This window comes from Spea bombifrons, chromosome 5 (assembly GCF_027358695.1).
Source record: "Spea bombifrons isolate aSpeBom1 chromosome 5, aSpeBom1.2.pri, whole genome shotgun sequence".
NCBI classification, from domain to species: domain Eukaryota; kingdom Metazoa; phylum Chordata; class Amphibia; order Anura; family Pelobatidae; genus Spea; species Spea bombifrons.
In genome coordinates, this window is record NC_071091.1 from 80048946 (window position 1) to 80065216 (window position 16271).

The 16271-nt window shown below is 36.2% G+C and overlaps 1 protein-coding gene across 1 annotated transcript in view; it reads left to right on the plus strand.

Annotated features, from left to right (window-relative positions):
• LAMA3 (laminin subunit alpha 3) overlaps window positions 1–16271 on the plus strand; it is a 96172-nt gene that overhangs the window by 70250 nt on the left and 9651 nt on the right. The window contains exons 40-59 of the mRNA XM_053466221.1: window positions 2058–2171; window positions 5250–5368; window positions 6222–6302; window positions 6568–6674; window positions 7275–7319; window positions 7851–8002; window positions 8408–8518; window positions 8618–8729; window positions 8880–9041; window positions 9463–9659; window positions 10111–10227; window positions 10714–10868; window positions 11115–11256; window positions 12195–12294; window positions 12455–12571; window positions 12900–13079; window positions 13525–13664; window positions 14525–14707; window positions 15105–15256; window positions 15738–15897. Coding sequence (XP_053322196.1) covers window positions 2058–2171; window positions 5250–5368; window positions 6222–6302; window positions 6568–6674; window positions 7275–7319; window positions 7851–8002; window positions 8408–8518; window positions 8618–8729; window positions 8880–9041; window positions 9463–9659; window positions 10111–10227; window positions 10714–10868; window positions 11115–11256; window positions 12195–12294; window positions 12455–12571; window positions 12900–13079; window positions 13525–13664; window positions 14525–14707; window positions 15105–15256; window positions 15738–15897 — 2646 coding nt within the window. The remainder of the gene's footprint in view (window positions 1–2057; window positions 2172–5249; window positions 5369–6221; window positions 6303–6567; window positions 6675–7274; window positions 7320–7850; window positions 8003–8407; window positions 8519–8617; window positions 8730–8879; window positions 9042–9462; window positions 9660–10110; window positions 10228–10713; window positions 10869–11114; window positions 11257–12194; window positions 12295–12454; window positions 12572–12899; window positions 13080–13524; window positions 13665–14524; window positions 14708–15104; window positions 15257–15737; window positions 15898–16271) is intronic.

The window sequence follows — 16271 nt, forward strand, 5'->3', positions numbered from 1 at the left end:
GGGTAAGCATGTGGGATATCAGAATGTGTTTATAGCACATCAAAATACAGTAGCTACATTTTTCTTAGCTTCGTACAGTTTGCATGCAACCGCATTAACTCTTTTAGTGCCCGTGGCGTATCAGGGAATTACGCTACCACCCTTTCTTAAGATTATCTGGTTTACGGTTACAAGTCCACTTGTAAATAGAAGGTGCAATAATAACAGGAGGTTTAATGCTTTGTCAGCAAATTACAGTGTAAACAGGTCACTGATAAACTTTTGCTTAATTACAGTTTCAGAGTTTACACTTTGTTACCTTTTATACATTGTGTGGCACAGTTACATCTGCAGTTATAGTTCAGTGGATTTCTTTTAAAATTCCTCATTCCAGCTTCACATTCTGTAAATTAGCCTGCCGGCTACAACTATAGCTCAGGAGAGCATGTAAGTGCATGTGAATGAATCCAGTTATTATTGCTAATATCTATCCGAAAAGAAGAGACCAAGTCATTTATGGATAATATCTAAAGATGACAATTTCAAACCCACACGAGATGGGTCTTGAATAGTCTTCTTTGGATATTCCCAGAAACAGCTTTCTCAGTTGGAAGTTTTTCACAATTAAAGAATCTAAAGTGCCTCTGGGTAATATTTAAAATAGTATTATAATTTTCATTACATGTTCCAGAACATCAAGTATATGTTTTAAACTTGGTATTTTGTGACATAGCAATGCCTAGCCTGGGCAGTTTTACTGGGGTATATTTACTAAACCCCAGAGTCTGTTGGTCAGTTGAACATTTCAGGGTTCCACTGTGAAGCAAGAACGTCGGTGATCTTCTCCTGAAACAAGGAGCAAGCTGGTCTGGCTCTGTATAATAAATTGTTAAATCTATAACATTCAATAACTTCAACATCGACAATGCTTTATTCAGGTCTAGCTGAGTTCTTATCTTATGTCCCGTGGTTGTCTTATGTCTTCTAAATACTCTTTCTGATACTGATACACTGATAGCTTAAAAGTACAATTTAACTCCAAGCATCCATAAGTAGCCCGTTAGCAGGCTACCTTCTGTCTTAGAATCACCTGTTGGTCACCCTTCTTAAAGGTAATGCTGTACTAGGATCCTTTCACAAAATCCGTACTATTCTATATATTTATTATTTATTCATTCCAGAGTTCCTGTTGAGTAGTTAATATAACTTTCACACTATTGTATAGATGTCACATTTAATGTCAACTGCTGACATCATGTAATGCATATGTCAATTTTTAAAACTGAAATGAATTGATCAGTGTAATCACAATAATTACATATACACATATACTGTATATATACATACGTACTCTCTCTCTCTCTCTCTCTCTCTCTCACTATATATATATATATATATATATATATATATATAAATAAAGCTTAGCTATATATAACCAGATTTATGTCTTTCTGCATTCTTGCACTTTTAAAATTATTGTGGAAACATGACATGTTAAAACATTACCACAGCCAGTTAAACATTTCTACCTATGTCTGAAGAATAAGTCAAAAAGCTTCAGGGCAAAAATAATTGTAAATTATGGATTTCAGCAAGTTAAATGAATGTAGTCTTTAAGAAATAAGTGAACTGTTAACAGTTTCAGCATTAATGGTTTTCTACTGATGGAGGAGGCGTTCTATTTATGTCAATTTTGTGAAATATTTTACACATTTTAACATGGTTGGACTATTTTTTGTTAGGTAACCTAATTTGGGGCTATTTATAATAATTAATTCTGATACAACGTTTGAAGAAAAAAACTCTTTTGCTGATTGGGCCACTCTTGGTTGCTATAGTGATAAGACCACTAGAGCTACTTTTGATACAAATCCCAGAATGACCTGTTAAGTGTATGCGTTGGGTTTTGCTCCTGGAGAACAACCTTTTAGCACTGAAAGTTTGGTAATGTTTAACCATTTTATCTTTATTAGTGAAACAACAACATTATTGTCGTAGGTTGGGTTTGCCGAGGCTTATGACTATATTGCTGCCACGTTTTCAAAACATTCAAAACTTTATTGAATTGTCTTGTGCAGGAATGTGCTCCGGGATACTATAGGGACAACAAGGGTCTTTCCTTGGGAAAGTGTGTTCCATGCAGATGTAACGGACATTCGACCAGATGTCACGATGGTTCGGGAATATGCATTGTAAGTATTAATATTTTCTTTCAATCTAGATTTCTATTCCCAAGATCAAAGACCAGAATTGACTTGATTTATGTAAAGCTGTTCACAGAAACATTTGAACATAAGTAAAAAAAGCGCTGTTTCCGGAGGTGTTTTAGATCCTTCCTAATTCCAGATATTATTAGGTTACTTAATAGGGGTCGTTATTGGATAGTTAGTATTGTTACTTGTTACTACTGTAAGCAGTCTTTTATAGTGACTTTAAATGTTGCGATTTTTTATTTAAAAAATACCAAGGTACAGTGGCGGAAAAGAGACATTTTGATTTTCTAGACTTTGTAACGTTTGATACAAGGGCTATTGTTAAATCTTTTTATGTTCAGATGTTTTTCTGTATCGTTGGCTAGAAAGAAGAGCATTTTGCCACCAGCAACTTTACTTTACTGATTTCATTTCAATGTGCTGCAGCAACTACTCATATCAATAAAGTCAGGAATCATTGAACGTAGAATATTCTACATCAGTGCTTAATGAGATGTTTATAATACTAGAAAACGGAAAAGGTCATATTGAAATCAACAGCATTGTATATATCTAGTTTTAAAGTTAGATGTACAGTATAATTATGATTGTAAAGATAACGTTTAGTGATAAAGTGCTCCTTCTGCAATTCGCTTCCACCTGCTGCTGGCTGAGGAGTGCATACACTTGCCCTTTCACCTAAATGTCTTCTTTGGTGGACAATATAAAGGCATACAGAAAGAGAGGTGCCTATCATTTAATAAATGGCATAAGTAACAAACCTACAAAAGGACATATATCACTGTTCCTCAGCGAAAAGAATTTGCATGCTTTTGTGTTTTGTGCCGTCTTTAACAACAGTGCTAATAGGAAGTTGGTATTCTTTAGTAAAGTCTTGTATGGGAAACCAAACGTAGAAAGCAAACTGAATGTGTCGCATTTCTTTCAAACATTAGGAAACCTTAAACTCCGGTACACTCTTCAGTATAGTACACGGCTCCTTTCAGCACTTTTCAGGGAGTGTCTCAGAATGTGGTTCGTTGTACAGACAAGACAAGCCATTACAGGACTAAGTGCAGAGCCAGAATATTTTATATCAGACTGCTAGTATAGTCATATCACTTACAATAAAAGAAAAAAACCTCTATTTCATCATGTCTACACTATCACTGTCATGTCTGGACACATTGCAATTAGCTTTATGTTAAGGCAATTACAAAAACAGGCAATTATAGAGGAAATCTAACTTGCCAAGCAAAATATGAATGTACTAAATATATTGTTAGTGTATAACAATCCCTTTAAAAAACAAAGAGGGGAAAAAAGGTTACACATGGATTTATGTGATGTCATTGATGTCCCATATATTCCAGATTGGACAGAGCTGATGCAAAGACAGTGGGGTTTATTCATTGATGAAGGAATTGGAAGGAGAGTTTGCACTTTGATCTGGCAGCTTTAACTTTATGTTATGAAGTACCAACCCCAATGGGCTTTTTCTACAAGAATAGATCAAGATGAGATTTCTTGAAATTCAGCTCACTGATTGAACTAGGCATTATGCGGGGCCAGATCAATTCTTCTCACTGAGAAGTTTGCCAGTGATGGCTCTTTATTATGCATAATCAGTACACTGAAAGAAAACCATAACTCTCCTACTAGCTTTATTATATAAATGCCAGTGGTGTCCTTTAGCCACGTCTACTGTAGCCTTGGAAACACCAAAAAAAAATCTATTTTCGCCCATCATCGTTTTAGGCTACTCCCTCTAATTACTGCCATTTCCATGACATCATACAATTCCAGGGATGAGCAGTGAGGCCTTATATACTGTAACATGTTTTGGCAGGTGACATTTTTCTTAAGAGAAGTTGGAATGGAAAGTGTTTCTTCTTGCATATAAAACATGTTACTTTATAAATCCCTGTAGAATTCTGTAATTATATGAGTTGGAGTAACTTTCAAATATCCCAACTTCGGACACAGGTACATTAGATGCAGTGGTTCTGTGGTTTAGATATGTCACATAAAACATTCTGTATGTTTGTTTAAATTACCGGTTGCCATGGTAAATAAGCTGGATGAAGTATACAAATGGCAGAGAAACCGAGATGGAGGTGCAGGGGCCCAATGTGACGTAGGGGCTTGTATGAAACCTGCAAAAATACATTTGAATAATGAGATCCTAGCCACTAGAATTTCAATAGAAAATCTACATTCGTTATCTCGAGTTAGCCAACCATACCCAGTGAGTTAGGTGTTTTATGTTGTGTTTGTTGCATTCATAATGGAAATTTACTTTCCTTCCTGCTGCACGTTTTGGCTGATGAAATGTTTGAATTGCTAGCCATTTCTCCAGTACAACTACTACTATCAACGGATTCTCAGCTCCTTCCCAGAGCTAGTATCGTTCTGTTATACTTCACATATGGGGCACAAACTTGGGTATTCCTATTCCAGTATTAAATTGTGGCCTATTTTTCATCCTATAAATATACCTGAATATTGTAATGGGTTCACCAAGAGAGCTGTAGTAACTCCCAGAGATCATCCAGATGTATCCTCCTGTTGTCCCCGAAATCACTTCCAGCACCAGTCAGCATGCACACCTTAGAACCCTGCCATGTGTACACAATAAGTAGACACAACTACCTTCAGTTGAGCACGGCAAGAAAGAACATTTCATTGAAGAGAATTTAGCATATTTCTACACAGAAACGTCAAGACGACAACCAGGTTTTAAACAATAGAACAAAAGGGCTCAATAACATCATTACATCATTGAATTATATCACACAAGATTAACAAGATTTAACTAGAACAATTTAAAAACTAACTAACTTAAGGAGCAGGGAAACAATGACTATGAAGGGGCCTCCCATGGTGTGAGCAGATCCCCCACCGGAGAAACCATGGCCCAAATGTCCAGGCTCAATGTGGGCAAGGGCCCGGGAGACTGCAAATCTCGGGGGGACTGTGTCTGACCCAGCAATGTAGTTCCGTCACAAATAAATTTGCTTTTCGCATTCAGTCGACATCATGCTCCACTTTAACAGAGCTATATCTGTCTTTGTGTAGAACTGCCAGCATAACACTGCCGGTGACAACTGTGAATTCTGTAAAGAAGGCTACGCTGGAAACGCTACGCTTGGGACATGTCAGTTATGTCCTTGCCCTTTGTCTGTGCCTTCAAACAGGTATTGTCTGTTATTTCATTGTTATTTTATATTTTAAATATATTCCTGTTTTTCTTCATACGTCACAGTTCTATTAAGAAGCTACATTAACATATATATCTCTTTCGTAACTCAACAGAGCAGGAATGCTAATCGTGTGAAAATTAGTCTCCCAATGTACTTTTAAAGACATAATCAGTACTATAGTACAAGAGAACAGGCTTAAACATGCTTATCATATTATGCCCAAGGCATTAATGTATCTACACTATGTATTATTTAACCAGACATTCATCATAAAGAAGGGAGTATAGCCGAGGAACATTCTGATTTCTAAAGAATGCATAAAGTCTGGGGCGGGTGTGGACTGGATTTCAGTTATTCCAGTTATTTAGACACACTGGTCTCTTATCTAAATATAATCGAATCAGTTAATGTTTTTTGAAGGGTTATTCCAATATATTTTATAAAAAAAAGGAATTGAAAATGTTACATTGTACTCATGACACATGTGCGGTAATCTGAAACTTTACTGTAATATAGCTACAGATGTACGCCTCACTGTGCCTAGCATTATTGTTACACATTATTTTAATTTCAAGGCCAAACTAGAGATTTTAAAGGCGTGTAAGCTGGTACATACGAAATGTTAGAGACGATTGTACCAAAACCGTGATTTTTAAAGTGAAATCTATAGTGCGATATATTGTCGAACATATAACCAATATTACACATAGGCTCCAGCAACTTTCTCTTGCTAGTGTATATGTAGATATATATAGCGATATATATCCATCTATCTTTGTGTGTATATGTACATTGCACACTACGACTCCTAATGTGAGATTGATTATAGTTTATGATTTCTCTATAGCTTTGCCACCGGATGTGTTGGAGCTGGCAGGAACGTCCAGTGTTTCTGTAAACCCGGCTACACAGGCGTAAGCTGTGAACAGTGAGTATTACAATACTGAACTTTGTTGGTGTGGATACTTTAATTACTTTGGTCTAATTTGATACTTTTTGCTTTTAAATATTGGAACAAACATTTTTCACTGTCATAAGGTGTTTAATTAAGTTTACGGTAATTGTGTACATGGAAATATCAAAGCTTGAAGGAAGCACAAACACAATTCCAATCACAATATCTGATCACAATATCTTCTTTATAAAACAGTGGATTGATTTAATTCCACCAATGTATCTCTTTTTTTATTTAGATGTGCTTCAGGCTACTATGGAAACCCATTAAAGTTTGGCAGTAGCTGTAAACCATGTAACTGTGGAAACAATGGGCGATTAGGCAGTTGTGACCCTCTCACAGGAGGTAATACCTGAAATGATAATTGAATAATATTGTATTACTAAGTAGTTAATAAATGAATAATGATTAATAATTAACTATCAACACTATGCATAATATATATATATATATATATATATACACAATTCTTCAGAGCTGAAGAATAACTATTATGTTTATTTTTTACATCAGAAATAATATGTTAGTGAGATATGCCAGTCAGCAATAGGAAGTTGAGTTTTTGGGATCACTGAGGTACAAATGTATACTTAGTAAAGAATAATAGTAAAATAGAAAGGAGGATTTATTTATAATGATTAATAAACACATTGGAGCATAATATTGCTTAATAAGATGGAGACCGAAACCAAATGTCATAGAAGAACACTAGAAGACTCCTTTCTGGTTTACTTATATTATGTGGGATGTATAAAGTCACAGAAGAAAATCAAAATAACCAACTCACAGACTTCATATGTAGGTCCATGCATAAGTCATGTCACTACAGCTAACAAAGGTACTATTAAATTCACAGCATTAATCAATTAGATTGCAGTATCTATGTGAAACCCCCAAATAAATAGGCACTGAGTTACAAACCATCTAACTTGCATATTTCTGTAGAGTGCCTTGACGAGGATCCAAAAGACACAGATGGTGAAGATGAGTGTAAGTATTTGGAGAATCTGCAAAGAACCAACAGCCTCTTGAGAGAAGCTAACAAGGTGTTGCCCGTCCATTGGGCAGTCACAGTGGGTTAGCCTTGTGACAGAGAAAACAGTATTATACTATTATTTGTTTAATATAAAAAAAAAAAACTTGGGTTGCTTAAAGCAAATGGAATGTTTAATGAAAACCCAACCATCCAGTTGTTTATTTGTGGAACTGGCTGGTATTATTAATGCTATAGAATTGAAGTAAAAGTTAGTCTAAAAAATAACATATGGGTGGAATTATAAATCAGTCATTTTATCTTTCTTGGATTCTGCTGGAGGTTCTGCAATCTTCACTCAGTTGTCTTTATTGAACAACAAACTGAAGTAGCACAATTATAAGCACTTTCTACTTGAGGGTTTACAGTGAATCTTTATTGCGTTACATGGCATAATTGAATTTCTTAATCCTTAATGGGAGCTTGGGAAATGTTGATCGAAGCCTACTAGTCATGACCTGTCTGCTTGTACAAATCTCTAATTCCAGCATGTGACAGCTGTGTAAACACGCTTCTCTTGGATCTGTCCACCATGAGAGATGAACTCAATCTAATTAAGGCCAAGCTTCAGAACATAGGTGCAAGCAGCCAGGCACTAGATCAGATGAAAGCATTGGAGGCACGCATCAGAGAAGTACAGGTAAAATATCAATGAGTAGCTTTGATTTATTGCACTTGGGTATATGGATGAGCTCCAGAATGACATGAGTGTAGCAACTCAATTCATATAATGAATTCTGCTCATTACAGATAATCATTTTTTCAGATCTTTCTGGTACTGTCAGCCATAGTGATTATACATTAGATAGAAATTATATGCCAATAGTTTTATCCAGTGGGCAGAGAGGGCATTCCACTTAAAAAGACTATGCCCTCAATGACCAAAGTCTGAACAACTTCTTTGTGTGTTCTATATGTTTATTTTAATCATAAGATGCTTGCCGTGCCTGAATGCACGTTTGGAAACTGAAGCAGAAGGAAAGGGGCAGTTTGCATTGAATAATACTTTCTGATAACGTGGCACTTTGTATGGTTTGCTTTGTAGTCTCAGTATGAAAGCTACAACAATAAAATTATAAGTCAGAAATTAAGAGTGGACCAGCTGGAGACAGATACTAATGGCCTCAAGAAAGAGATAACTGCTTTGTTAGAAAAGGTAAGTCTCATAAAACCTAAAAAAAACAAAAATCTTAACATAACAAAACAGCAAGAGTACATATGAGTATGTTTGTTTTACATCACATTTCTGTTTTAGGCTGCACTGAATGTTAGGAAGTATGAAACGCTATCAATGAATGCAGAGGACACCTTTCGAAATGCTAGCCACCTGCTTTTGACCATAGATCTTCTCCTGAAGAACATAAACAGTAGGTTAATCCATTAAAAAATGTATTTTGTTGTATCTTTGTGGGTCTACGAACAGTATAACTTTCAGCCTAATACCATAGTACTCTGTCTTCAGTGTGCACGCATGTTTTCACCTCTGTAATGTCCATAATAGAACCCTTTCTTTTCAGTCCTGGTCAAGGATTTTACTAGCAATCAGGGAAACACTTCACCTTCTGGGGACATCACCAAGAATATGGCTGAGGTTCAGCGCATGTTAAACGAAATGCGAAAACGCAACTTTGGTACACAGAAAAGAGAGGCAGAAAATGAGAAAGAGGAAGCTAAAGCTTGTAAGTCCATGATTTATATTACTTTTATGTTATATGTTAATATGTTTCTATTTTATTTGTATTGGAGGTGTTGCTATCTGCCAAAGCTGAGTAGTGCCTTCGTTTGCTATGCAAGTCAGCTGCAAAGCAACTCCCAAGGAACAAATACTCTTCCATCAGTGATACTTTTAGGGATCCATTAGAGCGTGTATTAGGGTGTTTGTATACATACCTATACAAGAGCTAGAGTGTAATAAGTGTATCTTTTTATTTTCCGACCACATACAAAAATACATATGTTTTTAGGCAAATAAATTCAAAAGCCTAGTATATCTTCATCACACTAGCTATTAACCTCTCTGCATCATAATTCCCTTTCAGGTACTACAATGACTGTAGCCTATTCCATTCTCATCTAACACTGTCTTGTGTTTTACATTAGTACTTAGTCGTGTAAGGAACGAGTTTCAGAAGCACCAGGACCAGCACAAGGACCTTATAAGAGAAATCACTAGGTCTATTAACGAGTATGAAGCTAAGTTAAATGACCTCCGGGAGGCAATGGATGAAGCGTCTGGACAAACTAAGCAAGCTAATAGCCAAAACAGAGATAATGAAATCATGCTAGAAGAAATTAAGGTGAATATACAACTTGGCTACTGAGCTCAACAAGTGTGTTTTATATGTAAATTAGCGTTGCTAGTTTAGGGTAGATTACATACTGTATCTTGATCTTCATATCTTAATATGAAACATTAAAACATTGAGTGAATGATTGCGGCATAGAACCCAATTTTTCCCAAAATCACTTTTAGAGAAGGTACAGATTTTAATATGTATACCGTGGGACAGCTTGCTCCCATCTCAAGGTGAAGATACACATTCTCAAGTTTATAGACTTTAAACATTCCTTAGGTACAGATTAGCTAGTTACATTTTTCTAAAAGCCCAGTCCTACTATTATTCAAATTAGATATGTACCATAGCCAAGTCAGATCACTTAGAATGTTAACAGATAACCTAATGTCTTTCTACATGTCAACAGTCTTATGCTGTATTCCGAAGTGATTTTTGTTTCTGTTGGCTCTAGAAAAGGGTTAAAGATCTAAGTAGACAACAAAAAGAGGCTTCGAGTCATCTCAATGCTGCAGAAACTAGCCTGGGACAGACAAGCAGCATGTTACGGTTGCTCCAGAAGAGCAAAGAGGTATTCTACAAATCTCATCAATTTATGTCGCTGTGTCGAAAGTAACTGCTGTGTTACAACTACAGGAGCAGAAGGAAGAATGGGTTGCAACTGGTCAGAGGGAATTGTCTATGCTTAATGGGTTTTTTCATAGTTAGAGGGAGCAGTAGAATTTTAACATATGGGACCTCCAAAATGCTTAACCCCAAATCCACTAATAATTAGGAATGGATAACATGTCAAAAACACAACATTGATGACTGAATTCTAAGATCTCATAGAAACTAATATAAAAAACAAAAAAAATGTCACTTATTGCACCATCTATATCTTTAAATGTTCCTGCCTGATAAGGCATGTATAACTTGCCCTGGGGTAAACTTTTGCACAGGGTAGTAAACCTGACATTTTTGTAAGGTCCAGAATTGTATATGTACTTTCTTGTAAATGAACTTAAGTTGAAGCAAATACCATTTTTAATGTGTCCATTTCTTCCACATACAACAGGAATATGAAAAGCTTGCTGCCCAACTGGACGGTGCTAAGCAGGAGCTTAATGAAAAGGTGTCCACTCTTTCTAAAGCAGCCAGTAAGGAGCCTCTGGTGATAATGGCAGAGAAGCATGCCCAGTCATTACAGGATCTAGCCAATCAGTTGGCTGAGTGAGTACTCCATTGTTGGTGTTTCCTACAAATTCCGGGGATTTTCTTTCTTTGAATAAAAAGACATATTTTTGTGTGACACTCCCATTATGAAACCAGCTGTTGAAAGATTTTTCAGATAGCTGGCCAATTTATTTTCCAAGTTTCCAAATGGCAGATGTTTGCGGTTTAATTTAAGTTACTACACGTTAAGTGCTGGAAGCAGAAAAAAGTGCATCTAATAACTGAATGTTTGTACATGTACAGGATTAAGAGGAACATTAGTAGTGAGGAGCTAGTGCAGTGTGCCGTGGATGCAGCAAATGCCTATGAAGACATCATAAAAGCTGTGAAGGAGGCAGATGAGGCCTCAAAGAAGGCAAATGGGGCAGCTGATTCTGCACTAAAAGTAAGTGGGATGGAGCACTGAAATAATACTATCATGTTACTATGTTGATGTAATACTGGTACATACTATCGTGTTAACTCTTCAAATCAAACTAGTAGTACACTTCTACTGACATGCAGACTTGTCTTGACTTGTACTATGTGAATGATTGCGGTATAGAATCAGAAGCAGGACACAAAACATTTCGGTACATATGGTGACTTACAGTCTTCATGATTATAATATACACTAGTTGATATTGTCATATAAAGCTCACAACATCATGAGCCATGTTATAACAAGCACAATATGCACTATATCTAGTCCAGGGTTACTATTTCCAACATTATGTAAACATAATTTATTAAAGAAGACAAAGGCACTCTAAAAAACGTGGCACAAATGTGAGCACATCAAGTGTTTCAGCCACATACATTGCTATCAGGTGTATAAAATCAAGTACATAGGCAACCATCTCCATAGACAAACACTGGAAATAGAATCAGATGTACTTAATTGCTCAGTGACTTTAAATGTGGCACTGTCATAGGGTCCACCTTTACCACAGAGTAGGTCCATAAAGACATGGTTTAATGAGTTTGGCCCTGAAGAACTCAAGTGGCCCGGACAGAGCCCTGACCTAAACCCCACTGAACACCGATTGCAAGCCAGGCCTTCTCGTTCAAAATCAGTGCCTGACTTAAATGCTCTTTTGGTTGAATGGACAAAACATTCCCACAGACTGGAAAATCTTGTGGAAAGCAATCCCAGAGGAGTGGAGACTATTGTTGCCACACAACGGCAACTCCATATTAATGCCCATGGTTTTGGAATGGGATGTCCAACATGCTCATATAGGTGTGTTCGTCAGGTGTCCACACACTTTTGGTCATATAGTCTTATCCGTGCAACATCTGCCTTTTTAACAGCTTTTTTTGACTATACTGCTTTTCTTATAGAAAGTACAAAACGAAGACCTACCAGGAAAGGCTAAGCAATCAAAGGAAGATTCAGAAGCATTGTTGAATCAGGCCAAGAATACCCAAAAATCATTGCGAGGTATGATTAAATTAGTAAAATATATATAAATAAGCTCTAATGTTGTGCTGTCCTGAGAAATGAAGGATTTGTGTTTAAAGAGGCCTGGAATATACTTAAGGAAACTATTTATCTATTATGACCTTATTGTCCATCCTGTGAATTGTTTTCTTCTTATCAGATATCAATCCAGAACTTGAAGATATAAAAGACAGGTTAGTAGAGGCCAAGGATAAGAAGAACCGATTGTCTGGTGACTTGACTGCTCTGCAAACGAGTATTAATGAAATCAAAAGAGGTAAGAGGCTTCTGTGCTTCAGATACTTTCTAAATTGTTTTCTTGTTTCCAAGAGGAAATCGTTTAAATCAAATTACATCAGGTATTTGAAAAACACAATATACTGCCTGGCTGTTCTTTAGTCTCTGTGCTCAGCATCCATGCCTGGTAAGCACATAAATTGTGTTTGTATGTTCCTTGTGGTGCTTGAGTTGTGAGCATGTGCGTGAGAACTTTGGTGTATGTATGTATGTTGAATGATGAGGTTCACGTGCCCATGAAATTTATTTTATGAATATTTTCTGATAACCACAGTTTACCAAATGCATTCATATATCTTTGTCTTTAGATGACATTGATAAAATGATCAAAAACGCCAAGGATTTAGTTACAAATGCCAACCAAATTACCAGTAATGTCCTGGAAGAATTAAAGCCCATTGATGTTGATGTGAAGAATTTAAATCGATCTATTGGAGACACACAAAGCTCAACTTTCAATGAGGCTTTGGCAGAGGCAAGCAATTCAGGTAAGTACTTGTAAAAGTTAGACTTTAATTTATAAGTCCATTTAATGGTAAAATGCTGCTTGTTGTTGTACATCAATTCAGGCTCCTGAAGTCAAGCATTCGGTAAACTAACCCAGCCACTTAGAACCACTAGTTAACACAACATACACACATTTACAGTTGGCATATAGGAAACACTTTGGGGTGGGGCGCAAGGCAATGATTTAATGTGAAATGTTTAGTAAAACCATAGAAGCGTGTGGTTGATTGTTCCTTTAAAGGTTTAACATGAAAGATCAGTTTATGCACTACTCAGTAGTATGTAAGAATTTTGTAGGTTTAAAAAGTCTTCTTAGGACTTTAGAAGTGCCACTCAGTATGCCTTTATCTAGATTTAATGATTAATTACTGTATGTCATACATACACGCTTTTTAACAATTTACTTTTGCTTTCCTCAAACCTCAGTGAAGAACCTAACAGGAAGCCTTCCGGGCCTCTTTGAAGCTATGAATCGTATTAACGATCTGATGCCATTAGGAAACATTTCTGAGGACGTGAGCCGCATAAGAGAGCTCATTCAGCAAGCGCGTGACGCTGCAAACAAGGTTGGTTCTGCTTTAACGTAAAAAAAAACCATTTTCATCAGCTACCGGCAGGATGGTCAATTTACTAGAGAATGACATCAAATTATTGGCTTTGTGTAGAAAGCACCCAGGAATGACTCAATGATCAGACATGTAATTATTGATGAATAGTTTAATTTAGCTGATCTGTGATTGTAACCTTATAAGAGAATGATTTGTTCTGTTAATGTTCCCAGTCCAACACTGAATCATAGCATACGCATCACAAGCCATACTCCAGTAGCTAAATACTGCATATGTGAATGCATTAATGATTCATGAACTTTATCTTGGTACCTTTTCAACTTGGTGCCTTGGTGCCTTGGATACTGCAATGTTTCTGCCTATTTCAACCAACAGATGGCTTAGGAATCTTTTATGATACTGAAATAAAAAAAATATATATATTTTAAAATGCCAAAGGCTTGTTCTGACATCATCCCTGTGTATTAGCAATACAAATTACAGCAAAATAATCTGTAATTTGCCTCTTGATGTGTCAGAGGGCTTTGCAAAGCATTGTGCTGTCCACCCCATTGGCACATTAAGTCATTAGTAATGATTGACTAAGCATGTCCTTCATACATCCAGTGGTAGTGCAGATTCCATTTTAAATATGGATTATAGTTTTCCGCATATGTAAATCAATCAAAATTGAAATTAAAGATTCAAGTTAAAGAGAATTTATCCCTTGTTTCTCTGGTGAAGATTTTGTGTAAAAAAAACCTCTAAAACCCTCTTTTGGTTCATATGTATGCACACATTTTATTAGTTTTGTGCTTATAAATATTACCCAAATCATATTCATTTATCATATTAATTTGTTCAATATTGGTTATCAGGTTGCTGTTCCAATGCGGTTTAATGGTACTTCTGGAGTAGAAGTTCATCCTCCAAGCAACCTGGAAGATTTAAAAGCCTACACGTCACTTTCATTTTATCTTCAAAGACCAGCATCCAGGACAGACCGCCGAAAGCGCCAACTTCCACCAAATATGTTTGTGATGTACCTGGGCAGTAAGGATGTATGTATTACTAAAATGAAAATACAATCTTTGGTTTCACTATTTTTATTAATACTTCAATACTTCACTGCATAGAAACAAATGTTAATTAAAAAATTTAGAGTATTATTTTAGATTATTTAGATTTTGTTAGAATGATTAAATGTGTTTGGATGTAGAGGAGGCACTTGGATAGACAGATCATGTTACTGTTACATAGAGAGGGAGCAGGGTCTGCATCATGCAAATGAGCAGAAGATTCAGCAGAACTCGTAAACTATGATTGTCCAAACATCTTAGACAAGTCCAGTAATTTCTGAGATGTATATGTAACTGACTATTAGAGTCTGGATACACTACCTAGGGTATTGTAGGTAATTCACTGGAATACTAATCATTGCTTCTATGTTCTCTGTAGGCCACCAGGGATTACATGGGATTTGCTGTTGAAGATGACAGACTTATTTATGTTCTTAATTTGGGAGGCAATGAAGCAAAAATACGCGTGACCCCTTATGTATCAGACAATAACCCACAAGAAGCTATTATGGATCGAGTCGTTTTGGAAAGGTAAAACACTCATTTTTAACATTGGTACAAACATATACTGTACCTCCTTGTCATCATATCGCGAGTAGACACTGTATTGTAGGTACCACACTAAGAGCTTGTTTAGAACTATGTAAGATCAGACTACCCCCATCCATTTGCCTCTAGGAAGATCACTTTCAAAGTGGTGTACTAGATCACAGTTTCCCAACCTTTTTCCAAGTATCAGGATTTTGTATCCCCCCAATATTGGTTCATCCAGTACCTATGATCAGGTGGGTCAAACAATTTTACAGGCTTCCTATATTCTATATATTTACCTGTAACAGAACCTACATACTTCCTAATAAAATAAATTTATGAAACTAAACCAAAAAGTGTTGGATTATCTGCTGGACCTATTAGACCTACTCTGAGGCATAAATATACAGCAGATTGAGAAACTATGCTGCAGAACTATTAAACGTTTGTCATGATCATGTCTGTGTTTTTTAATTGACAGAATATATCAGTATGCAACCCTGCAATATACAAAATCATATACATCTACTAAACCAGATCCTGTTGATAATTACAAAACTGAAGCGGACGGGTACACCCTTCTGAACCTCGATCCCAACGATGTTGTCTTTTATGTTGGAGGCTACCCTGCAGACTTCAGAGTAAGTCATTTACAATGTGTGTGGTTCTACAACTACAAGAACAATTATCAACCGATGCTTAGGATTAAAACAAAAAGGGTCAATGCTTGAGATGATCTCTGTTATCAGCATCCTCTTCTTATAAACAATACTGAAACTGAATAATCAGGGATGGGTATGTGCCAGACTGGTAAAAGAAAACTTAAGGATTAGTTCATAAACCCAAAAAGGCATTTAAATATATATATATATATATATAAATATATACCCACCAGGAAAAGTTTTTTTTGTTTAATTTGCTGCAAAAGTTTAATGTGAATAGTGCCAGTTCTCTAAGCCCATTTGTGTGCCACTACTTTAAGAATTTATGATTAAGATTTGTACAAAATTTTATT